This window comes from Nicotiana tomentosiformis, chromosome 8, assembly GCF_000390325.3.
Source record: "Nicotiana tomentosiformis chromosome 8, ASM39032v3, whole genome shotgun sequence".
Taxonomy (NCBI): Eukaryota; Viridiplantae; Streptophyta; class Magnoliopsida; order Solanales; family Solanaceae; genus Nicotiana; species Nicotiana tomentosiformis.
In genome coordinates this window covers 126,702,403-126,728,834 of record NC_090819.1, presented here as the reverse complement: position 1 = coordinate 126,728,834, position 26,432 = coordinate 126,702,403, and the positions used below count along the sequence as shown (strand labels likewise).

Genomic DNA, 26,432 nt, shown 5'->3' with positions numbered 1-26,432 from the left:
TGTTATTGTCGATTTACATAATATCTTAATTCAATTGAATTTCATGGTTCGAGTAATTCACTTGGTGAACTTCCTGATTTTTAACTTTAATTAAAATATTGTCATCTGATATGTAATCCCCTTCACCTTAACAGTTCATTAGTTTCTTCTCCTATGACATTTATTTTGTCGGTTTCAACAATTTGACGCATTCTTATATTTAACAATTCTTCCATTTTAATACTCATATTTATTCATACTAATATGCTCAACTGTCATGAAAATCACACGATACTTACTTTTGATAAATTAAGTTCATGTGTTAAAAGAGTTTTTTAGAACATAAAAGTGTGTGGTGTAATAATTATTCGATCTATTTCAAAATAATCAACTTTGTTTTTAAGTTTCTAATTTCTTCCCAAAGATATCTCCAGTAACTTTATTTTCTTATTTATCTGTTTTATGGTTTCACTAATAATCTGTCACGATAGAAGCTGTGTAAGTTACTCCGTATACACTTTTAGTAAGTAATTATTTATTGTCAAGTAATATTTTATAAGCTGGAACCTTCTTCTATTATGAATCGACTTATCTGATTTTTTTTCTCCCGCTTGCGTCTATAAAAGACATCTCGGTGTACTAAACTCCCGTTATACAAGAGTTTTGGAGAAGTGCCGAACCACAAAAGTTTATTTTATGCAATCTTACCCTGTATATTTGCAAAAGATTATTTTCACGGCTCGAACCTGTGACTTACTGATTACATGTACCAGTTACGCAAAGTAAGAAAATTAAGATAGGTCAGCACATATGAGACTTAAGTAAACCAAGCCTAATTTCACATTTAGTACGAACTTGTGCTTTTATCTGCACATAGTACTAGAAAAAAGTGGTACCTTTCAACAATTTGAACAAAAGCCTATCTCATTTCTAATTAAGCATGTGACCGTACTTTAATTCGTGTTTGGCCAAGTTTTTTTTGATCAAAAATTTATTTTTTGGGCTAAAAGTATAAGGTGTTTATCCAATTTTTAGAAGGAAAAAAAAATATTTTTTTAAGTAGAAAGACAACAGTTTTTAAGAAGTAGAAAAAGTAGATTTTTTCCGACTTGAAAAATATTTTTGAGAAAAATGCATTTAGAAGCATTTTTTAAAAGCCTGCCAAACAATAATTGTTATTCAAAAGTATTTTTCAAATTAATTAACTTAATTCAAACTATTTTCCAACCAAAAATAATTAACATTTTTAAAAATAAGTTGATTTTAGAAGTCTCACCGAGCATGCTTATAATTCGTTTGTTTTGGTGTTGCTTATTGTGCTTCTTATGAAATGCCTTTAGTGTAAACTCTCATCTTTAGTACTTTCTCCGTTCACTTTTAGTTGTAAAGTATTATAAAAATAAATTTTTATTTTTACTTGTCACTTTTCACATATTAAGGAAAAAAAATTTATTTTTATTTTTCATGTTTTGCCATTAGCATTAATTACTCATTCCAAATTATTTTTCAAACTCATTAAGACAATATATCAATTAATATTGGTATCATGATAAAATATACTTTATTTATTATTACTGTGTACAAAATTAATAATGCACAAGTAAAAGTGAACGAAAAATATTTTTTAAATTTAAAGTGATGGGCCCCACTAGTATCTTTCGGGTGTGGCTGGGGAATGAGGGGTATGTGAAATTACATTGCTAAAAAGACAATACCACATGTCCCACGTGAAAATTACAGCAGATTTTAGTGGCCGTTAAATGATTACCAAACAGCTGCACTTAAAAACGTTATAGGGCCGGGCCCCAAACTGGCTATTTTTTATTTTTTCCCAAATTCAAATTGAATAACAATAGTGCCCCAAAACCCAACTTCACGGCCCAAATATCCATTTCCCTCTTCCACCCCAGTTCATTCGAAAAAGAAAAACCCTAATTTTAAAACAAATTGAGAAACATTTCTCAATAACTAAAATATCTGTGTATTCAGAAATCGATTTTATGTTTGATTTTCTCAAATCATGAAAGGAACTAAACGATTCGCGTCGTCCGATTCCAACTCGTTCACTACCGACTCAGTGAGTTTGTTCTCTGTTATACAAATGCTAAATTCTTAGTTTCAAGTGTGTAAAGGAGCTTTTTTTTTTCTGGGTTAATATTCTGAGTGCTTGAATTTTTTAGATCTTAGAGCTGTTGATTTAGTTAAATGATGAATTATTTAGTGGAAGGTGTATAGGAATAATCATATAGCCGAGAGTAACTAATTTGGAATGGTGACCCTAGTTGATTGATTGATTAGAGCTGCCCTGTTGTTATAAATTCTTAATTTTCAACTGTGTAAAGGAGGAAAGTGTGTTAAATTTGTGTAAAGCTAGCATTTTTTGTATTTTCTAAAGGTTTGAGTTTTATGTAGATTTTGTTTTTTATATGACAGTGGTATCAGCATCAGCTTGCGCACCTCGACTATTCCACTAGGTATTAGGTAATTTTGCCGACCAAGGCCTGGGCATATGGGAATAAATCACTTATAATCTTTTCTTGCTCCTCTGGGATTTGAACTTAGCCGTCATGGTTTGCCAGCCACTTCATTTACTTGAAATACACATTATTTACTATTGTAATGAATTGAGTGAACAGAGCAGAAATACAGATCATTCGTATTGTTCACCCCAATTACTTGGGATTGAGTGGTAGTTGATTGATTTGTTAGAGTTGTTACCATTTGTTTGGATTGGAGAATAAACAAAGTTTTGATTTTACTATCCTGGTTGTGTATATCTTAAGAGAATCTTTGTGGATAGTTGCGCTGACCCTTTTTTATATCTCTTGTTTTCTGGCTTCAAAGCAGATTCAGGGCAAAAGAATAATGGCGGGATCAATTTTTGATCCACAAAAGGCTGAACAATCCCTGCCGCAAACAATGAAGACTCCGCAGTTAGATATGCAAAGGGCTGAGTCATCTAGACAGCATGTGAGAGCTCTCAATACTCAGTTTGCAAGGTCTCTCATCTTTCTGTTTCAACTACTTTGCTTCTCAAGAAGTAATTTTGCCATGCTCTCTATGGTTATTCTATCTCTCTACATTCTTCCTGCCCCTCCCCCTCCCCCTCCCCCCCCCCCAAACAACCAAAAAAAACAGAAGAAGAAAGCAATACCAAAAGTTTAAATAAATAAAACAAAAAGGAAACGAATGCTTTCACAGAATGGATTGGGGAAAACGGATCTAATTGATGTAATGCTTTCTTTCCCTAGAGTCTTAGTCTATTCCGTTAAAATATGGTAGCAGCATGTCAAGCTATGTTTTTCTTGATGTTTGTTAACTCACTGGTTCTTCTCCTTTATGAGAAAAGTTTTGTTTTCTTTCTTGTTTATCTCCATTCAAGTTGCTTGTCTCATTGGAAGATAAAAAGCTTTCGCAGACATAGATCTGTATTGAACTAGTGGATACTACTGTTTTTTGTGAGCAGTTGGGTCCAAACACAGTTACAGAACCACCCTGATGAACTTTGGGAAGATGGAGTTCAAGACTACTTAAACCATTCTTCAACTATCAAGGTATCTTCAGCATCTCAGATTTCCACTCTCCAATTTTTTTTTCAGATAGTTAGTATGAATGTTTCTCCACACACACACACTCCAAAGATACTTTTATAAATTGCTTTGGTTGGGGATGTGTTGCTTATTGTATTTCCCCATATTGATACAATAATGTCTGCTAATTCATTGATGATAGGGTAGGCCAACATATTTCTGCAAGGTTTTGTTGGAAAAGCATAGCATCTACTTGAATACGAAGCATTTTTTTTTAATTTTAAAAAAAACACATAGAATGTTGCTAGTTGAGTAAAAAATTTCATGTCAAATTGAGCGTGCATAGGGCTTGATAGCTGTTTCTTCGTTTGCTGGTGATTTTTCAATTGTGGCCATTCAATCGCAGGATAAGTTTAGTGATGTTGTGAATTGGCTAAAAGCTAATTCTTCCAATGGAGAGAATAAATCTGCACTGGGATCCCAAGCTGCTTCGAAGTCCCTAGAGTCAGAAACTAAGGAGAATGATGGTAGATTATTTTTTCTCAAACCTGCTGTTCCTGTGGCTAATTCATCTCCAGGTTTTGGGGCTGTGACTAATTCATCTCCAAGTTTCGGTGGTCTGGTTAATTCATCTTCAAGTTTTGGTGCATCATGGAGCTCAGGAGGTCTCTTTAACAACAAGTCTCCCTTTTCATTTGGCAAGTCTTCTTTATCCTGGATGCTTTATGTTACTTCTTTTTCTCTCTTTTTTCTTCTTCTGAATAATTCTGGTTTCTTTACTTTGTTACCTTTCTAAATGAAGTGGTTCTGGTATCTTTATTAGTATAACAATGTAGGCACAGATAATAAATGGATTCCCTTTATAGTATTTAGCTTGTTCTTCGAGCAAATTAGCTCATTGCTGTTTCGTAGCTGGAGTTAATTAAAGAAAAATCTGAACTGTGGTGTCATTTCTTATGGAATTTTTAATTTAATACACAGTTGTGACACTTCTCTGTTGTCTGTTTCCTGCAGTAGCTCTATGATAAATGGACCAGTCATTTAGGATATGTTAATCCTCATTACATCTCGGAATGGGCTATTTCTAATATCTTAAATTTTTCTGAAGAGTGAAGTAAGAGATCGAGCTTGCACGTGATGCATTATAACCTAATGCAGCTGTTAAGAAGGGTTGGGATGGACCAATTTATTGTCAATTTACCAAATGTTGTAACCTTTCGAGTTATGAGAACACAAAAACTATATTATTTTGCTTGACCAAAGGTAATCATATTGTGTGGTGGAACATGTAATTGGGGAAAGCAGAAGTGACTGCTTCATCAACTACTTTTATGATTAATTAATTATTTGCAATATTTTAAGATATTGTTTTCCACTCAAGTCTTTTCATGCTCATATAACCTTTTTCTGTTGTCAAAATAGCTTTTAATCACATGAAATGGATTTATCTAAATGTATACATGACTGTAGTACTTCAATTTCACTGCTGAACTTGCTAATCCTTTTTAGGACTTCAATCTTCGGTACAAACCCAAAATTCGGTACCTGTGAAAAATGATGCTGCAAACGATGTCCAAGATGCTGGTAAGGTTTGGAGATTTCATGTTTCAGTTGATTTTTTCTAGGTCAAATTATATATTATCACTTTATCTCTTGTGTTGCTTGATACTCATTATGTGTTCATTATTTTATTTTGATTATTAAGTCCTCTAGATAATTGTTTCTTTTCCTGTTTGACATATTGTGGTGGTGGGTGGGGATATTTTTTTTGGGGAGGGGGGAGGGGGAGGAGAGGGGGCATATCAAAGTAGATTTGTCCTGGTTTTTCTTATCTTTCATCAAATGAGAGTTTCAAATTCACTTTATTGTCATATCATATACAAGACTATTGATGATTTATTAGTCAATTCCTTTGGGTGATGACACAGAGTCATGCGGCCACATGGTTGGTGGAGGTTAAGTGCCTAATGCTTTGGGAACAGAACATAATGTCGACTAGTGGCAGTGTGGCACTTCTTGAAGAGTTTCTTTGTATTACTCGATTCTCCCCATCTCTAATTAAGGATGACCTGTTATGTTCTTGTTGCACCTATTGGAGCAGCCTAGACAGTAGAAGGGAAATTATTTTAGAACACGAGCTTTGGAGTTGAGACTAGTATCTGTTCTTTTTTGCTCCAACTCAATTAAGTTTCAGAATTTTGTCTCTGCAAGGTCATCTTGATGTAACAGATATTTCTAGCAACTAGAATGAATGGGAGAATAATATTGGGCCAGCGCTGATATTTCAGTATTTCTAAGGCTGAAAATAGGTCAATCAGAGACTAACCCAAGTCATACCTAGTAAACCTTTTAAAATGGACTGGGTATTATTTTCCCTTTTCTTATATAGCATGGCAAAAGAAGTGCAACTGGAAGAAAAATGAATACCTTCATATACACAGTCTGGACTCGACTGACCCTGTATAATTTTTGTATAGACTAACGAAGTTGAAGAAACATAATCAAAAGATTGTATCCTGAAAAGTTTTCTGGAGACTCTTCTTTTTCTTCATTCATTATCGGCCTCAGAAGATTGTGAAATTTTTGTTTTTTGTTTGCTCCTTAACTGGTGGAGTTTATTGATTTGCAATGCAGAAGATGAAGTGGAGCAGCCAGGCAGCCCATCTGTGAAGAAGACTGAAGAAAAGGGAGTCACTGTAGTCCATGAAGTCAAATGTAAACTTTATGTGAAGGTAATATAGCAAGTGCTTACTCCTGTTCAGAGAGAAATATATCATGTATAGTTCTTTTTGGTGTTGTAATCATATTACTGGATGGTTACTGCCCATTTTTCAGGTCTTTGAACTTCAGCTATATTTTGTTTGTGATGTACTATCTTTTTTTCCTCCCATTCCAATTTATGTGAACCTATTTCATTTTTAGTCCGTTTCAAAAAAATGAACCCTTTTTAAATTTGAAAAGAATTTAACTTCAACTTCCCATTTTATCCTTAATAAAAAGCTTTTATTAAACACACAAATGTTATGGTCGATTTAAGACCACAAATTCCAAAAGTCTTCATTTCTTAAACTCCGTGCTCAGTCAAATAGGTTCACATAAATTGAAATGGAGGGAATAATACTTTTGGTTTTTATTTAAACTGCGATTCTCTCATCAATGTTTGTTCGGGGAGTAACTTATGCATGCCTCATGTTGACAACAAGTGACCAATGAAGTGTAGTGGTCAATCGTGTTTGAGGCATGGAATAGCAGATATTCTTTAGCCTTTCCAACATTGTCTATAATACTAGTTACATTGCTCTATGGCATGTGCAGGGGTAGTTTCAGCAGGTGAAGCACACTGAGCTGAGTCACTGAGTCACTGAGTCATGTCCACTTAGTTGTATTCTTTTGTGTTTTGCATGTATGACTGCATTTTTTCTTGCATTAGATTGCTTTAAGTTTTGTATAAAAGGGCATTCTTATGCTACAGAAAATGCTTATACAGATTGCTACATTCTCTCACTGTGATCTCATATAACAACCTTTTTTGGATAAGGTTCTCATATTATTATCACCATTTTTTCGTTGTCGTTTAACTTTTTTACTTTATTCATTGCAATCAGCCTCTTGTCATCAAGGCACTATAGTTTCATGTTTCTAGTGGATCATCCTATAAGTTTGGCCATGAAGATTCTTTTCGAGATTCAAATTCAAGCTATTGACTTATTTTATATGTATTAAAATTATGTTGAGTTTGAGTTTTTTTACTAGCATGTTGAATTTGAGTTGTCTAGCTTGATATACGTTATCTGCTCAAGTTATGACATTTCTTCCTCTCTATTTTTTCCTATTTCCATATGCTCAGTCAACTGATCCAGCGGATAAAGATGCATGGAAAGACAGGGGCACTGGTCAGCTTTCTCTCAAGTGTAAAGAAGGTGTTAGCAAAGGTACCCGGGAATCCAAACCAACTATTGTGATACGAAATGATGTAAGTTCCTACCATTACAAGGAAATAATATCCTTCTATTCTCTATTAGTTTATTCTGCTTTTTTTTTTTCCTTTGGATCTATGAGTAGGAAGGGACGCATATATTTGTCAGTTGAACTACAAAGGCAGAACTGTGAAATGGGAATCACAGTAGCAGTATGTTCAGTTTAACCTTTAGCTTTCCCCTCTCTTCAGAGTTTATTTAATTTTGTTACTAATAACTAAGATAACATTTGCCACCGCCTTAGTGGGCAACTACCGGTACGTATGCTAGTGGGAGATAGCAGGTATCTAGTGGAATAGGAGGTGCTCACATGCTACCACGGCTCTAAGGGCCGTATGGAATTGGTCAAGAAGACAATTTCTGTTTCTCTCTGACTTGCCACAAAGCAAATAAAAGGAACAAGATTCTTATTTCTCCTACATTTGCCTCCTTTTCTTTACCCTAGTGTCTGAACAGGCCCTGAGTTTAGAATGTGTTTTTTCCATGTCTGAGGGAGATAATGCTGGATAATTAACTGCTTGCTATTGCACTCTTTGGGAAAGGAGTATTTCAATCTTGCTCTTCAGACAGGAGAACTAGATCACACCTTAACCTTTCTACTAATCGAAAAGAAGATTACACCTAACATTTTTTGGCGTATTTTATACTTGTTGCAGGTTGGAAAGATTTTGCTTAATGCATTGTTATATCCAGGCATTAAAACAAACATGCAGAAGAACTCCATTGTTGCAATATTTCATACCTCGGTAAAATTTCTAAACCACGAATATCCATCTCATTCTTAGAAAATGCTCGCCAATTTGAACAACTCCCTGTAAGTGGAAATTTAACTCACGTGGTTCTTGAAAGCTTAGACAGTTGGGAGAAAAAGACTGTTTCAAGAATGTGCAGTTCAGCTCACTGTAACTACCATTCGTCAAGTTTTTTCCCAATTTACTTAAAACAATAATGCTTAAACTTGAAGAACTTAGTTTTATTTCCAACTGCATTAACCGGTTGCGTGTATGCTTACATTTCTTAGGGTGATGGTGATAATGATGATGCTGTTGTCGCACGGACATTCTTGATAAGAACGAAAACCGGGGAGGATAGAGATAAATTGGCAGCGGTCATCCAGGAATATGCTCCTGCTGCCTGAGGACTACCTTGGCAGCAATTCTTTTCTGTATCAATACCCACCTGCGGGCTGGACGGATGCTTGGAATGGATCGCTTTACCTCTTCGACAGTTTCTTGGAAGACTCTTGACGGTGTAGCAGCTAAATTATAACTTAGCTTATTTTGCAGTACAAATGAACTGATCCTGCTGTTGTGAACCCTGTCCCGTCGAGAGGCTTTTACACACTGTAATGTATAGAGGAAAGAATTTGAGATGCTAGTGCCCAACAGAAAGAAAGAAATGTACACATTTCTAATTATTGTTGGAGAAGAGGACCAATTTCATTCAATTTTTCCATCTTTCTGCGCTCGTGTATTTTTCAATAGCTAAATACCATGCTCAATTGCAAAATAGGCTGCTATTGCAAAAATCTATTTGTGACATTTTGGATATTGATTTTATGAACTATGAAGTTTAAATATGAAGATTAAGACCTGATTTGATGAATTCAGAAATTTTACACTGTAACAAGCTAACCACAAGGCATAAATACAGATCACTAGTGACAGCAATCTCATAGATGTACTTACTAACAGTTGAACTTGAACTTCCAAGTTGACTGTCAATGTGATTTGCAGCTCTGCTTGGTAACTTGCACCACTGTGCTGTAATTTCTTAGCATAACCAATTTCCTTCTACAAGACTTGTTAACTAGAAAAGAAAAGCATGTCCTACCAAATTTGAACCTTTTTGAATGGGAAAAGGGCCAAATATACCCATCTGCTTTCATATATTGTCTACATTTAACATCTGTTATACTATGGGGCCAAATTTAATCCTACCGTTATATTATCGGGCCAAATTTAACCCTACCGCTATACTATCGGGCCAAATTTACCCCTACAATCAGCAAACTTTTAAAAATACCCCTTGATCTGTTAAGTAATCCAAAATCTCCCAATTTTTTTCTATTAAATCACTTGTTATTCCTCTTACTCCATTATTTTCAAAAATTACTATTGATGTGAATGCTAAAGTTACTAGACTATACAAATTATTCATATTTTTTTTTAATTACCAAGGCACCCATTTCTCTTCTTGTAATAAATAAAATTGGTTTAAATTTTTATTTATTTTTAATCATATATACACCGTAGAATTTACCGGGTCTACTTATTGTGTATTATATGCAGCGGATCATCATTTATGTACATGTATATTCAAATATATTTTGTCATTGTCTAGTTAATATAGAGTACGATCGACTAACTTAAAGTGCACAATGTGTAGACATTTAATTAAAGCAAAGTTGAATTAGACAATGTAAAGTCTCCGAGGAACTTCAACTTCAATCACTAATACTTGCAAAATCTCCATACATTTAGTGCAACGAATTCATTAAAAATGGGATATTATAAATACTTTTAGAATTTATAAAAGCTACCTAATTTAAAATTTTCAATTTACTATACTTTGTTTGTATTATTAATATTTGTTTCCTCTAATTCAGAAAGTAGGTAAATGCCAATTATTTCAGAAATAGTGAACCAAGAAGAACAACGAGTGATTTAAATAAAAGGAATTTGGGAGATTTTGGATTACTTAATAGATCAAGGGGTATTTTTAAAAGTTTGCTGATTATAGGGGTAAATTTGGCCCAATAGTATAACGGGAGGGGTAAATTTGGCCCGATCGTATAACGGAGATTAAACATAGACAATATATGAATTATATCATGTGGACATTGATATTCCAAGTTGAAATGGGTGCCATGATCCTCACTTTACAAAGGCAAAACACAGACTGCAACCTCCCTAGTTACTCAACCGATCCAGCAATATCGTGACTGCTCTATTTTGGTCCAGATACATCTTAATATAGCAAGCACTGCAAACATTAGGCCCTGTATAACAGTTAGGAATCTTACACGGCTAGGCGACTCTCTTCACTCTCCGGAAGCACAATGTCTAGCCTCATCATAGGCTTATACTTGTGAGGTATTTGAGCACCAGCCTGCATACAAACTTCAACCACAGCTGGAGCCTTCCCATAGAACCTCTTTAGTGCACTCCTCAAAGGGGTTCCTTTTGGATCTCGAACATGCCACACATAATTTGGGGGAAATACCTCATCCACTGTTGCATCTTGCCAGCCATGTTTTCCATCCCTCCATTGGTGTTTAAATTCGCCACAGAGCTTAGCATTGTGACCGCACGGCCCCACATGGACCTCTGAACAGTACCCGCAAGCTTTGACAGTGTACTTCTTCATCAACCTAGTCACCCCCCATTTCACTTTCTCATACGCGTCAATTGTCTCCTGGGCAATACGTGGCACCTCTGACTCCAATGGTGGAGCAAACCGTTCAAAAGACCGATGGGTGTCAAAGTCCATAATTACTGAACTTGTGTCTACAGAGGGTCTATGCTCCTCAACTAATCCACCTATGTCGATCACTTTTTTTCCTATCATTCTGATGGGTTTAGTCCTTCTCCGCGAAGGATATCCTGGCAGATCCACGCCAGCTTGGATGCAAAGTTCTACAACTGCAGGAATTCTGTCATAGTTGAATCGTGTCTCATGCTTAATGCGTGTGCCAAAAGGATCATACATATGGTAAGACTCAATAGGAATTAGCACATCATTAATTGAACCCTTCACCCATGAGTGGAAGCTTCTGCGACTACTGTTGGTCGTGCCAAGGCAATCCTGAATGTCGTGACCACTTTGAGCAACATGGATTTCTGAGCATTCACTGCAGGAAAAAACTAAGAATGTGAGTTGATAGAGAAATGAAAATGTGCTCATTAACTTTATAATCAAACAGGGTTCAAAAATCAGTAAACTGTCATTCTTAAAAGTTACCTACAAGCATGGACAGGAACATAGTGGAGAAGCTGTGCAAGTCCTTTAATCAAAAGTTTCCAAGCATCTAATACTTCATAAGCCACCGGAATTAAGTCAGGCACAAGCAAACCATTTTTAGGGGGTTCAAGCTTCTTTTCTATTCCCATTTCTGCTAGCTTCTTATCAGCCCTAGCAGCCTGCTGAATTTTCTTGAGAGGCATGGGATAGGGCTTCTTCTTTTTCTTGGGCAGGACTGGGGGAAGATCCACATTCTGCTGCACAGCTTCACGTTTCTTAGAGTTTCGACCTTGGGGATGCCTCCTATCAGTACAAAAAATGGTTGCTTGTCTTCTTGGACCAGTAGCATGATATCTACGATCAAACTGCAGCCAGAAACAAGTATTGTAGCCTTCACGTCAAACATAGGCAAAATCTCAAAACATCAAATTATTACTTAGTTTAACCAAAGAGCAGTTACACTACATACAACACCACAGTCACTGTTTACTTTTAAAAAAAGAAAAAATAACAAAACTTTTTTCTCAAAAACAAATAAATAAAATTCAAGTAAAAAGTATCTCGAACATGTATCATATCTCTCAATTTCTCACATAGATATACAGAGCCTATTAAAAGCATATTTGGAAGTTCAGAAAAAAATCATTAGCTTGGGTGCCTCTTCTTAAAGAAACTTGTTCGAGTTTCTCTTGGAAAATCGAAAACTTGACCTTCAATCCAAATCTGAAAAAGATTTCAGGCTAACTCCAATCAGAAACTTGTACTTTCAACTTCCATTGCATTGTTTTCCTTACAAAAATAGCCCACCAAGAGCTCTTTCAATCCAACCCTCTATTCACTAAAATATCTCTCTAACTAAAAAAGTGTCTAACAGAAAGCAAGTCATTATTCAATTAACAGACTGATTTCCTTCTATATAACCTCTGACACAGAATTTCTACTTTCTTGTTGGCTTTCCTTTTTCCTTCTCTACAGGATACATTAGATTGGATTTAAAGTATTCGCAAGACAGCATCATAGCATGATACTAATTACTCATGATAGAGGGAAGAAGCTTTTTTGCCCAAGTACCAATTATTGATCATGACAAGATAAATAAGTTGCTCTTATATTGCAAATTGCATGATAACTAAGAGCATTTGCCCATAATCATACTTTCTTGGGACAAACAGCACAAAGCTTCCACTATGCATGAATGCACAATCTGCGTGAAATTTTGACTCAATTTCTCTTATTGAAATATATCATCATTTATCCTTCAGAAAGCACATGAGAGCATCAAGAGACGAATGAGTCTCCCTGGAGAAAATACTCGAGTAGACCAGTTATTAAAGCAGAAATCTGACTATATTGTCCACTGTATTTGGACAACGTCCAATTAAGAAAGAGTAAAAAGTTGCACACTACAGCTACCAAGAAAGAATAGTGCTGAGTACACATACATATGCCATAATATTACTTTCTTCATCTAATTATAGCTTGAAAGTGGAAAGGGAGAAATCTGAAAGCAAATAAATGACCAATCATTGGAGCAAAATAACATAATCTAGAGCAGAGCGAAAAGGAACCTTTAGAGTAAGCAAATAAGGCCATTGTTGCGACTTCTTATATACAACCACGCCGGGAGAAGCACCTGAAAATGGAAGCCACGTGAAATATTCTCCACAAAAGGTCCTTATACTGACATATACAGAACTTTCATAAATTTCACTTCTTTTTTTTTAGTCAATGAGCTAACAATAATTCGTAATCTCCTAGAGCATATATAAAGTCTGAGGTCTTCGACATAAGAGTAACCAACAAAAGATATTTCCTCCACTCACTAAGTGGCGGTAAATGGCAGAAAAAACATTTGTATCAGATATCCTTTCAAGCTATAACTTAAAAAGATAAGAAATTCTGACATGGCAAAGACTTGAAGTAGGAATCATTTTGAGATGGCTGCCATGGACTATATGTCACAGCTGGAAAATTCTGGAGCATCTCTTTCTCCTTGCTTTCTGTCTGCCTGCTGGCTCCAGTGAGTATGCAATTTTTGCAACTCAAAACTGTCCTGCAAATGCAGTTTAACTAGTTGAGGAATTAAAATCAAGATGAACCAAAAAAGCAGATTGAATCACTAGATTAGCTAACAGGGTTACTTGAAACTTAAAAACAAATTAGTACTTCAATAGTTTCATGACTTAAATTACAGAATTAATCAAATACTTACGGTTTAACTAAACTTATAAGAGCATTGCAAAGCAGAGTTCAATGCCATTCACATTCATTTTGAGGTCATAGGATGTAAAGCAAAAACAAACAATATCCCAGAGCAATTTCAATCAATCTGGTCTACTATTAATTATTACTATGATAGTTTTTCCCAGTAACCTTTTTGGTCATCGCCACCAATTCTCACAGAGTCGCATATGCAATTCACACAATACCACTACAAAGAAACTTACATCCGTCCCTACCTTCCTACCCCCCCCCCCCAACCCTCCACTTCGGACAGACATGACCAACCTATGACCACATATAATTTCCATAAACCAAGGTTTTTAAACTACCTTGAAGAATCAAGAATTCAGTAAAAAAACTGACCCCAAAATCCCATCTTGGGGGAAAAAGAGAGTAAAAAAAAAGAAAACGATTTTGACAAACCAAATGAACTTTGAAATGAATTTTTTTATCCGGGGGAAGGGTGAAAGTTGAGCTTGCCTCAATTTCTTGAGTCTAACGAGAGTCTGCTTGTACTAGTTCTGCTTTTTACGTTTGCTATTAATCAAAGTAAAGAAAAACCAGGTACACTACTTTGAACTGGAGTTTGATAGATTGGGTGCAACAGAAAAGCTCTAGGCTTAGGGAGAAAGGAAGCCTCAAGCTCACAAGGTTTTAGCAGATTAAGCAGTAGAAATATAGTTTGGAATTAATTAAAGAAAAGAAAGCTGAGATTTTTATAAAAGCGTGTAATATTACTTGGACCCATGAGGTTTGTAAAATTTATACATACACCCCTCGTGTTCTTTAATTGGACTAAAAGTTCACTATGTTTTTAGAACTCTTTAGCCAAATCAATGAACAATGTGCAATCCAGCTCCTATTAACTATACGTAATTGAGGAAAAAGAATAATCGATTATTATCGAGGAATCAAACAATGTTTAACTACAACTTTGTTCAAACGTTTCCCATATTTTTACTTATAAAAAAGTAAATCCCATAGTACTTTCTATGAGGTTTCACAATATGGCAACATTGTTTGCAAGAAATTTAAGGACTGAAACTCAAAACCTATATCAAAAATCAAATAGATTTTCACTCATACCTCACCATTCTTCTTTGGCCAGAGGGAGTAATCCTTAGTTAATCATAATTGAGATGTGACTTTCTGCATATGATATGTGAATTTAAAACTGTAGAAACATTTCTTGTTTAAATGAAAATGTATATTCGAAGGACAAAAAAAGTATAAACGTCCTAGAAACAAAACTATAGAGGAAGAGACTGCACAACCATTCCAAATTCCCTAAAAGGCGACTGATCCAAATTCCAAATTATGCTCAGAAAACAAATAGTGTTGAGTTGTTGATGAATAGCCGTTTATGCTTTCATGTAGGAAGGCAATTTGAGAGCAACATCAAATAGGCAACTTCCCTGTGATAAGGGTCCAAGCCACAGTAACATATTGATCAAAATGTGCTTACAACAAAACGATCTTCTTCTTGCAAATACATTCAAGTCATTATTTGATAAAATAAAAACGTTATTTCCCAGCCAATCAATAGGGACAGGACTTCTCAAATTCCTGTTGCTCTTTACGACACATCTCAAACTCATTTGTGTTGTAGTACATGCATCCAGCATACGCATCCATCTCTTTGTTACACCTTTGATGGAGATCCTTCAACCTATAACCAAAAATGAATGAAGGAGTAAAATAAAAATAATATGGAGCTATAGCTCGAGAAGTTTAAAAAAAATGAGGAGTAAGGTTTCTCACAGTTGCAAGATCATAAAGTGTTCATTGAGTATCATTCAGATTTCTCACAGTTGCATAAGCAATAAGATTCATTAAGTATCGCTAATACAACTTGGTTTAAATTAAAAAATACCAAGATTTTAAGCGGCCAACATGTACTCAGTAAGACCAGGTCTATGTTAGTGGAAATCCACCAAAACATGGCCACTCCACATGTCATCTTTATATTATCTCCACCATCCCCACACACGGCCCTAACCTAACCCCAATTCCTCCCCCATGATTCAGGCTATTGACCAATGGCTATGTACCAGGAGTATATACTGTTACAGGCATATCAGGTGACAATAAGGAACAAAAATCAATTGGTTGCCTAATAGTTGACTCTTTTCCACATTAATGTCAGTTTTGGGTGTCTAGCGTGGCATTGACTTCTGTTCAAATCTTAGCCTGCATATCAGAGGCATCCAAGCAGGGTACAAAGAGGATTTGCAAGAGATACAATGTGTGCATTCACCAATAATATGCACAAATAAAAGACCTTGAATGCTAGACAATACCTCGACACAGCAAGGCCAGTCTTGTTTGCAGGAAATAGCATGCGGGTCGCGTGGTAGTCAGCTTTATTTAGTTGATGGCTTTTAGAGTTGTTTATCTACTCGTAATGTTGATGATGGAGAGATAAAAGAAGTGCTAGAGGAGAATTTTTTTTTTGAGAAAATAAAAATATAAGTAGCCTAGAATGGCATTTGGTGTAGAGAGGCTGATTCGGTTGCTCAGTCAAAGGAAGGGATTGCCTTACGTACTTATTTATGACTCTCTAAAGTGGGCCTGCATTAGTTTAAGAGAATTAAAATGTCACTGAGAAATAACACAAGTAACTGGGTATAAATAATCAGGTAACTGGTCCCAAGGCTTCGGTATCGTAGGGACGTTTCTCTTTTTTCTTTTTTTCTTTTTTCAGAGGGAAGGCGGGATAAGTAGGAAAACAGTTAGCACTGAAAAGGTACTTACAGAGCTTTCCGACATTGTCTAAGAACATGCTTCAGAAGGATTCTAATGAGAGAAATATCCAAGTCCAACGTCTACGTTACATAATAAGGGGATGACAATATCCAACCAGCCTTTTATTTCAAGCAATTCAAATTAGCAAGACACCCAAAACTACCCTTGATTTCACCGGGTTAATCACTCCAAATATATCCCCCATACTACAGAATATTCAACTACTCTGATCAATAATGTTTAGCAACGGCATGGTGACCAAGGAAGAAGATCCTGAAAGCAACCCAATTACATAACGTAACTCATGCAATACACACTCATCTGCACATGGCAAAAGGATATAAACAGTTACAAGTATTCATTATGTTAGAAGAATTTCCAGCTTCTATGCTAAGCGTATACTTCTTCAAGAACAATTTTAATACCAGCACGCATACAAAAATCTAACCTCTGTTGACTTCATAATCGATTTAACATTCCTAAATACACAAACTTTCAGTCTTTAACTGCCAGAAGACCAATTGTTCATTCTTTCTTTTTCCATGACTGAGGCAAAGCTGTCCTACTAATCTATCCTCCTCCTCTTTAAGTACAAATTTGGTTCAACAGCCATGTTACAACCTCGTCACGTAAGCCTACCACACATCACGCACTATACCACCTTTTGCCGCTGCACAGGCAGCACGCTTGTTCATTCTGGTACATTATTGTTTGAAACCATGTTACATTATGCCTTGACTTCTCTAAGTAGTCCAATAAAAGAAACCAAGAAAATATATCTTATTGCTCTTACTACTCTACCAATTACTAGGCAACAAGAACTATAAAAGGCAGTTGAACTGCAAAAGATTCAACCATTATTAAACAAACATTCAAAAAAAACTAAAATTCTGTCCTGGCATGAGCTTAAATGGAGCAACACGGTCAGTGAAGACTCATATAGCCGGCCCCAACTTGTTTCAGATTGAGGAGCAACACTATCAGTGAAGATTCAAATAGCCGGCCCAAGCTTGTGTCGGATTGAGGCACATCACTTCGACTACTACTAGTAGACGAAGTATCAATCAACTAAACTCACTCCCAAACTAGTAAGGTTGGGTTATAAGAATCCTCTACTTTTTGTTATGAGTGATTTGGACCCATTTCATTCCACTACTCAATAATTTGACAAATTAGAAACTTATCCAAAAAAAATTGACAAATTAGGATTTTGTAAAACGGGAGGTTCTCTAAATCTCACTCTCATGCTAAGTGACACACTTGTTCCTACAATAACATACAAATGTCTAACAAAACCAAACATACTTCGGGCAACAATTAAGCTTAAATCCCAGCTAATCAGATCATCTATGATGATCCTTCTGCAACTTTACTTCATGGGACCACCACAACAAAACGAAAATTCTGCTATATAAATACTGTAACATTAACAAACGGATAACTTAAACACTTCATATCTTGAATCAGAAAAAAGTCACCTCCTGAATAGTATAAATATATACAAACAAAGCCCTAAACTTTCTCCTTTTCTCAATAATTAATTCGCACACAAATCACAACAGTAATAACAATCACAAAAATTCGATAAGGCATTTCAAAATTAAGAAATATTTGAATATGAATTTATCACTTACAGGCTAAGGACACAGCGAGTGACTTGTTGACCTTTGTGAAGGCATTTCTCAGGGTTAGGATCGTCTTTTTTGCACTTGAGATATGCTACGTTCTCGCTCCGGCATCTTATGTCAATGTGCTTCGACGCCGACATCAGCACCGCCGATGTTGGGATCGGATTCCCTACTGCATCCACTGCGCTACTCATTCTCCAATAGGCCAAACTTCTCACAACTATCGAAACTTCGTTCACTCTCTCTAAAACTGGAGGTAGTCTTCAGATTGCTGCTGATAGATTTCTCCTACCAAAACTTGGGCTGTTTATTTGGGCCGCTGTGGATTGGGTTGGGTTGTAGCCGTAAAAATAGCACGGGCTAGCCAGTTTTTTGACCGATAACTGAAAAATAGCCAACGTTTGTAAAATCAATGAAAAATAGCCACTATTTTGCTGCAACACGGAAAATTCCAGCATAATATACTGGAGATTGGTGTACCTGTGTATGAACCTCCAGCATATTATGTTGGAACTCCAGCACACAGAAAGTTTCAGCATAATATACTGGAGATTGGAGCACTTGTGTATGTACCTCCAACATATAATGCTGGACCAGTATATTATGCTGGAAGTTCACATGTAAAAAATTCAAACTCCAGTATATTATGCTGGAATATTTCTATTTTTCAGATTTTGAATAGTATTTTCGTTCAAATTTATCTTTACATGAAAAGTGACTAAATTTCGATTACTTTTGAAACTGTGGTTATTTTTCAATTACCACTTGTAAATCTGGCTATTTTTGAATTTCACCCGTTGTATCCTGGTGATTGATTAAGTAGGCTGAGAGCTTTTATAGGACGAAGTGCACAAATAGTCGTTTTTGGACTATTATTTAAATAGTAGTGAATATGACCGGCTATTTGTGTAAAAACTCCTATTTAAAAATAGTCAAAATTTATTCGAAGTATTCTTTTAAAGTTTAGACACCTCAGACATTTGAATCTAAGTTGAAAAATCATGATTTTGAAGCTTCCAACCCTACATGTCTGAAATTGGGCTTTGCTAAGCTTTAAATTCAGACAAAAAAAAGTGAATATGAGCAAAACTTTTGACCTTTGGTTACGAAGTTAGGCTTTAGAAAAGCCTAATTTCAGGATCAAAGATCTAAAGAAGAAGAGAAAAAAGAAGCATCAGGATGAGGTTGTTCAAATTTAAAGTTTGTCAAAATTGACTAAATTTTAAATAATTTTAAGAAGACTCAAAATATTTTAAATAAGAGTATTACAAACGACTACCTTAACGTCATTTCTACAAATCAAAGCATGTTAAATCCTCTTACTCGTAGAAGAATTAACCTAAATAGCTTCTCACTCAACCTCTTAAATTAAAAATAGCATACGGGTGTATAATATATATATATATATATATATATATATATATATATATATATATATGTATAGTCGTATATAATTTGTATATACCAGTAAAAAAGTACATAGAATATAATCTATATATACCGTAAATTCATTCTGCCTATATGTGTAAAGATCCCTTGCCCTTATAGTCAGTCCATCATTTTATTTGGGTCGATCGTGGATTCTGCACTAGGTTTACAACTCTTGAGATTCGAGGAATTAACCTAAATAACTATTTTACCTAACAGTTTAAGTTAAAAATAGCTGATATATATATATATATATATATATATATATATATAGAGAGAGAGAGAGAGAGAGCTCAAAGTAACAATATAAAACAAGAAAAAACAAGTTAAGAGATATAGAGAGAAAGAGAGGAGAGATTATTATTTCTTATTCAATTGTGTTATCTTTCCTATCTATTATAAGACATTTATATAAACATGAAAAGTAAAGAATCACTAATGTAAAATAGTGAGTGGAATGGCCACTATTGAAAGAAATGACCACTATTGAGTGGAATTGTCACTACATAAATATGTCATTAAGCATTTGAGAGGAAGATCATGAAGGAAGATCATGGGGGAGGTTATAGAGATAATGGAGAAGAGTAGTGAGCATTACTCCTTTGGTGGTTATGGACTTCCACCATAATTCAAGATTTTATAACACTCCCCATTGGATGTCCATATATAATGTGTCTCGGTAAAACCTTACTAGAAAAAAACCCTATGGGAAATAATCCTAATGAAGGAAAAAGAGTACACATATCATGTAATACGCATTGCTTGCTGCCTCATTAAAAACCTTGCTAGAAAAACTCAGTGGGACAAAACCATAACTAAGGGAAAAAAAGTACAATGCGTATTTGTCTCCCCCTGATGAAAACATCACTTTATTTTTCGGAAATGACGTATTCCAATCCCGCACACCAGCTCCTCAAATGTTGAGGTTGGTAATGATTCATTAAACAGATCCACCAAAGTATCAATCAAATAAATTTGTTAAACATCTACATCACTAATCTACCGAAGATCATGTCTGAAAAGAATTTTGGTGAAATGTGCTTTATTTTGTCTCCTTCAATATAATCTTCTTCCAATTGAGATAAGCATGCAACATTGTCTTCAATATTAGTGAAATCTTCTTTTCCAAAGAAAAATCACATATCTATTGTGTATTAAGGTACTTGCTTTATCAGTTGTTAATATCTTGGCATGACTTGAATCAATAATTAACAGTCTTGTAAAAGTATAATATGGTAGTACCCTCACATACAAATAGATTATTTGAATAACAACCTTTAGAAAATGCCTACACTTACATAACCAACAAAACTTTCACAATATTTGTTAGATTAAACAAATCTATATCAAGGATTCTTTTTGCAATATAATCCCAATAGTATTCCAATATCTTCATATAGGAATAAAATTTTATCTTGCTAGCATATTGTTATACTCATAGTTTTAGCAAGATACCAGACACAAAAACAAATCATGTACGCCATGATCGCTCTAATTCACATAAGAATTTGCTGAAGTTTTATTTAATAAATTTCTTAGGAACCTTAATATGCTTTAGAATAATTTAAACCCTTCAATGATTTTTATTATACGCATATCAAGTTTTTCATGTATTGCCAGATTAAAATCTGAAATGACTACATCCACCATATGAGAAAATGTCTCTATATAATCAATGCCAGGATATTTACAAATCTTCTTGTGACACAAGTCGTCTTTATGTCTATCGACTTGACTTTTTTTTTCCATACAAGAACACATTTATACCTCCATTGGCTTTATACTTTCAGGTGTTGGGACTATCCGTCCATCTTCATATTTTTCAGGTGAAGCTAATTTTCATTGCGTATTTTTTATTTGGCCAATCATTTATCTGTCCAAATTTCATGACAGATTTGAGCTCAAGATTGATGTGATGCCAAAATGTTATACTTTTAGCACATTATTCGCCTTATATTTTGTTGGTCTAATGAGTTATTGTACGATATTTGAGCTAAATTATATTTTTTTATGTGTAGGAACATCGGAAGGAATTATCAAATAAAAATTATACAAAAAGAGGACAAAAATACAAGAAAATAGCATAAAAGCATCAAGTATTCAAACCGTGCTACAGACCCAGCTTTGCAAGGTCTATAGCCAGGTTGACCGTGCTATAGACCAGGCTTTGCGAGGTCTATAGCCAGGTCGACCGCGCTATAGACCAGGCTTCGCGAGGTTCATAGTCAGGTCGACCGCGCTATAGACCAGGCTTCACGAGGTTTAGACCGCGCTATAGACCAGGCTTCGCGAGGTCTATAGCACGGTAATTAAAAGTCGCGGGTTAAAATACCCAAACCCGAATTTGGACCGGGGTTGACATAAATACTCCCCAAACGAGTTATTCTAGGGTTAAAAAACATGATTTTGGAGAAGAAATAGGCTGCCAAGCAACGTGGAGCAAGAATCAAACGAGTTTTCCTTTCCTTTATCTCTTTACTTTGTAGTTTCATGTCTTTAAATATCATGTTGATTGTTGTTCTATTTATGAGTAGCTAAACTCTTTAATCTAAGGTTTGATGGAACCTATTGGAGGATGATTCTCTACTGCGTTTAATATAGATTTGCCTTTGATTTTTTTCTACTTTTTCAACTATATTTTCATTGTTATTAATTGAAGATCTCTCAATTAACTGTGCCTATTTAGTGTGTATATTACTCGAGATAAAGTACACATTTAGGTAGTTGTTGAACGACACTACTCCTAACGTAGTTGAGAGATCGATACGGAGGGTTTAAAGACGGAATTAGAGATAACGAAGTCTTGGCGCGGTCGTCGTGAGCGGTAAATTAGTGCCAGCTAGCGTAGTTCGAGAGAATACGTCTAGTAAATTATAGTAGTTACTCGATAGAGAGGTACGACACTTAAAGTACTCACGATCGGTAGAAAATATTTAGGCGAATTTATAGGAAACGTAGCGGGGTAGATTCCGACAATAGGGAAAATCATAACCTTAAACTTTTTCAAATCTTGTCTACAATATTTACCTTGTTAGTTATAAATTACTGCATTTTTAATTACTTTGATCTTAGTTAGTAAACTCTCAAATTATTTTATAATATTTCTAAAGGTTGATTACTTGAATTCGTGCAAAACTATTAGTTGTAATTAACACGTTATTTCCCTGTGGGATTCGACTCTGGACTTGTAAACCGGATTATATTTGCAATCACCGCTTAGTCCTTTTTATAAGGCATAATTGAGCGTGATCAAATTTTGGTGTCGTTGCCGGGAAAATCAATAGTGTTACTAATTACAGCTATAAGAATTTGTAGGATTCTTAGTTTAGTCAATTTTCTCCATTTTTATTCATTACATCGAAATTCTAACGTTTGTAGTCTTGTGTGTTGTAGGTGTATGCCTAAAAACTCTTCAAGAACTGGTAAATTGTTTGAAGCATTACCGGATCCTGAGAAAACTTTCAAGGCATTAATTGTGTAAACAAGAAAGATAAACAACAACATCACCCAAGAGAACAAATTGAGCCAGACATGGGTGACGCTTTGGATAATCAAAACAATCGAAACAATATGAATGACCCGAACAATCAGGGTGTGACACCTCTTATGCCAGGAGCAGCTTTGTATGATTGGGCACAACCCACCGCTGAAAATTTGGCAACTGCAATTGCAGTCCCTCAGATACAAGCAGAGTCATTTCCAATCACAAACAACATGCTACATCTCCTGCAAAACAAGGGACTGTTCTCCGGGTCTTACATTGAAGATCCACATTAGGATCTGAAAAATTTCTGTCAATTTGTGTCACGCAAAGGCAACCAAATGTGACACCGGAAGCAATAAGACTGTTGTTGTTTCCATTCTTAGGGATATGAGAACCCAAACTTGGCTTAATTCGCTCCACATAAATTTCATCACAACTTGGGAGGAATTAGTCAAGTAGTTTTTGAATAAGTTCTACCCATCCAATAAGACTGCCAAGCAGGTTGATGAGATATTGAGCTTCAGGCAGAAACCAGGTGAAACATTACAAGAAACATGGGAGAGATTCAAAGTTATGCTGGTTAAGTGTCCACATCATGACATTCCAGATTAGATGTTCGGACAATGATTTTACATGGGATTGGCGGACAACTTGAAGGCCAATGTTGATGCTTCAACAGGTGGAGCATTTTTAAGCAAGTCATTTAGAGAGTGTAAGGTCCTGCTAGATAAAATGGCTTAAAACTCGGGATGGATGACAAGAGATTCCACAATCACCCATATAGTTCACTCAGTAGCATTGGACCCGAACAATTCCATAGCCGAAAATATGGCCACTCTGATGACGCAAATGAGTATCCTCACGAAAAAGATTGATGAATCAGGCCAGAAGCAGGTACACATAGTTGACATGACTAATAGGGGATTCTGTACACCATGCATTAACCAACCATACGTGTGTTCGTGGAGTGGTGAAAGTGACAACTAGAACTATCAAGAGAACATAAACTATGTGGGCAACTATGGAGGACAGAGACAAGGTGGTCCGAATTGGGGGTAGCAAAATCAGTAATATAGACCATCACAACAATAGTACAATAATACCAACAATTTTGGAGCTATGCAACCACAAGGCCAAGTAGTACCTTACCAAAGGCAACAAGGATACAACCAGCAAAATCAGCAGCTAACTTATCAATAACCTCAATAATAGCAAATAGTGAGGCAAGATGATGGGTTATCTGAAATTAAAGGAATATTGCAACATCTCATTGGGGCCAGCGGGAAAATGGAAGAAATGGTCCACCAAATACAAGAAAAGGTAGTGTCACGCTATTCGGCTATCAAGGGCATTGAGATTCAACTAGGGAAATTATTCATGGCCCTTAACAATCGTCCTGAAAGGACGTTACCTGCGGACACACATGTCAATCCAAAAGAGCAGGGCCCGAAGCCGCTTATGGAGGTGAGCTTGAGAAATGGTAGAGATCTTGATTTAGAGCAAGAAATTCATCGTGAGAGTCGGTCAACTGAAACACTTGTGTTAGTGCCAATTGAGTTAGATGAGTCAACTGGGCTAACAAAAGTAAGAGTGCAACCAGCCCACGAGGAAATAAACAAGGAAAAAGAGGTTGCGGAGGAGACTGAGAAAATGCAAGAGAAGGTTTTAGAAAAAGTGCCCGAGCAGGATCTAACTCAAGCCACAGAAAAGAAGCGACCTCCAGCACCCTTCCCGTAGAGGTTGACCAAATATCAGAAGGATGAACAATACAAAAAATTCATGGAAATGCTAAAGCAAATTCAAGTAAACATTCCTCTAATTGATACTTTGAGGGAGATACCCGGTTATGCAAAAATGATGAAGGACTTGATGTCTCGCAAGTTCGACTTCCAAGACTTGGCAACTGTCACATTGACACAGACTTGTAGTGTTGTATTGTCAAGACCTATAGCTGAGAAATTATCTGACCCTGGAAGCTTCACAATTCTATGTACCATAGGTAGCTATGCATTTGACAAAGCATTTTGTGATTTAGGAGCAAGTATAAATCTGATGCCATTGCCTATCTATAAAAAGTTAGGCATTGGAAGAGCAAGGACCACATCCATGTTACTGAAACTAGCTGACCGAACGGTGAAAAGAACATCAGGTATACTTGACGATGTACTTGTGCAAGTTGGAAAATTCGTGTTTCCAACAGATTTTGTCATTCTGGACTGCAATATTGATGAGGAGATTCCCATAATTTTGGGAAGGCTGTTCTTGGCCACAAGGAGAGATCTGATTGATTGTGAAATAGGGGAGCTGAAGATGAGGCTGAATAATGACGAAATAACATTTAATGTGCAAAAGTCTATGCGGCGACCCAGTGAGTTTGCAAATTGCTCTTTGTTAGACATGGTGGATGTAATCATGGAGGAAGATGATGAGGCACTTAATGCAAAAGACCCTCCAACAGCCTTCCTTATGAACTTAGAAGAAGTAAATGGTGAGAACTTGGCGGAATGGGTGTTGGCTCTTCAAAGGCAAGGAAACTGGAAAAGAGAGCTCGAATTCAAACCTTTACACTCGAAAGAAAGAAATAACCCTCCAGCCAAGCCATCGATCGAAGCACCACCACAATTGGATCTGAAACCACTACCATCTCACCTCAGGCATGCTTTCTTGGGACCTAATTCCACTTTACATGCTATTATCTCATCTGGTTTGTTAGATGTGCTGGTAGAACAACTTTTGCAGGTGTTGAAAGAGTGTAAGAATGCAATTGGTTGGACCATTGCAGATATTAAGGGTATCAGCCCAGCCTTCTGTATGCATAAAATTGGGCACAAACCTTCCAGAGAACATCAAATAAGGTTGAACCCTAACATGAAGGAAGTTTTAAAGAAGGAAGTGATCAAGTGGTTAGATACGAGAATTATTTTTCCCATCTCAGATAGCAACTAGGTTGGCCCAGTTCAGTGTGTGCCAAAGAAAAGTGGGATGACTGTTGTACAAAATGAGAACAATGAATTAATCTCAACAAGAATAGTCACAGAATGGCGAATTTGGATGGACTACAGAAGATTGAACAAGGCTACCCGAAAAGATCATTTCCCCTTGTCGTTCATTGATCAGATGCTAGATAGATTGGCAGGGAGGTCCCATTTTTGCTTCTTGGATGGATACTCGGGGTACAACCAGATATCTATTGCCCCAGAGGATAGAGAGAAAATGTCATTCACCTGTCCATATGGCATTTATGCTTTTCGGAGAATGTCGTTTGGCCTATGTAATGCACCCGCCACATTCCAAAGGTGCATGATGGCCATCTTCACAGATATGGTAGAGGATATAATGGAGGTTTTCATGGATGATTTCTCAGTGGTGGAAAATTATTTTGATGATTGCTTTAGAAATCTGAAAAGAGTGTTGCGGAGATGTATGGAAACTAATCTGGTGCTGAACTGGGAAAAATGCCATTTTATGGTACAAG

At 36.0% G+C, this 26,432-nt stretch overlaps 4 protein-coding genes and 1 non-coding gene across 8 annotated transcripts; 2 read left to right on the top strand and 3 right to left on the bottom strand.

Moving 5' to 3' along the window:
* Nucleotides 1-1,832: 1,832 nt before the first annotated feature.
* Nucleotides 1,833-8,933, top strand: LOC104118843 (uncharacterized). Of its 2 annotated transcripts, none has more exons than XM_009630213.4 (9): nt 1,833-2,056; nt 2,827-2,978; nt 3,446-3,533; nt 3,916-4,207; nt 5,019-5,093; nt 6,144-6,241; nt 7,357-7,482; nt 8,143-8,232; nt 8,508-8,933. In XM_009630213.4, exons 1-9 carry the CDS (start codon nt 2,000-2,002, stop codon nt 8,622-8,624), a joined length of 1,095 nt encoding a protein of 364 aa, XP_009628508.1. In that variant the 5' UTR covers nt 1,833-1,999; the 3' UTR covers nt 8,625-8,933. The 2 variants fall into 2 exon arrangements, with proteins under 2 accessions (XP_009628508.1, XP_009628507.1); XM_009630212.4 differs by having other exon boundaries at nt 1,846-2,056; nt 2,824-2,978.
* Nucleotides 8,934-10,308: 1,375 nt separating this feature from the next.
* Nucleotides 10,309-14,353, bottom strand: LOC104118842 (APO protein 1, chloroplastic). 3 transcript variants are annotated; one of them, XM_009630210.4, is made up of 5 exons: nt 14,153-14,353; nt 13,354-13,502; nt 13,018-13,082; nt 11,450-11,814; nt 10,309-11,339 (listed from the first exon to the last, which is right to left on the bottom strand). In XM_009630210.4, the coding sequence occupies exons 2-5, from the start codon at nt 13,430-13,432 to the stop codon at nt 10,508-10,510; spliced, it is 1,341 nt and encodes a 446-aa protein (XP_009628505.1). In that variant the 5' UTR covers nt 13,433-13,502; nt 14,153-14,353; the 3' UTR covers nt 10,309-10,507. The 3 variants fall into 3 exon arrangements, with proteins under 3 accessions (XP_009628505.1, XP_009628506.1, XP_018634006.1); XM_009630211.4 differs by having other exon boundaries at nt 13,354-13,497; XM_018778490.3 differs by lacking the exon at nt 14,153-14,353 and adding an exon at nt 13,675-13,847.
* Nucleotides 14,354-14,955: 602 nt separating this feature from the next.
* LOC104118841 (NADH dehydrogenase [ubiquinone] 1 alpha subcomplex subunit 8-B-like) lies at nt 14,956-18,314 on the bottom strand. Its single transcript, XM_009630209.4, has 2 exons — nt 18,052-18,314; nt 14,956-15,341 (listed from the first exon to the last, which is right to left on the bottom strand). Exons 1-2 carry the CDS (start codon nt 18,237-18,239, stop codon nt 15,212-15,214), a joined length of 318 nt encoding a protein of 105 aa, XP_009628504.1. The 5' UTR covers nt 18,240-18,314; the 3' UTR covers nt 14,956-15,211.
* A 5,142-nt stretch (nt 18,315-23,456) lies between these two features.
* Nucleotides 23,457-23,559, bottom strand: LOC117273103 (small nucleolar RNA R71). Its single transcript, XR_004503063.1, has one exon. It is a non-coding gene; the product is annotated as a small nucleolar RNA R71 (small nucleolar RNA).
* Nucleotides 23,560-24,736: 1,177 nt separating this feature from the next.
* On the top strand, nt 24,737-25,903 carry LOC138898116 (uncharacterized). The gene has a single exon (XM_070184153.1). It carries the CDS (start codon nt 24,737-24,739, stop codon nt 25,901-25,903), a length of 1,167 nt encoding a protein of 388 aa, XP_070040254.1.
* The last annotated feature ends 529 nt before the right edge of the window (nt 25,904-26,432 follow it).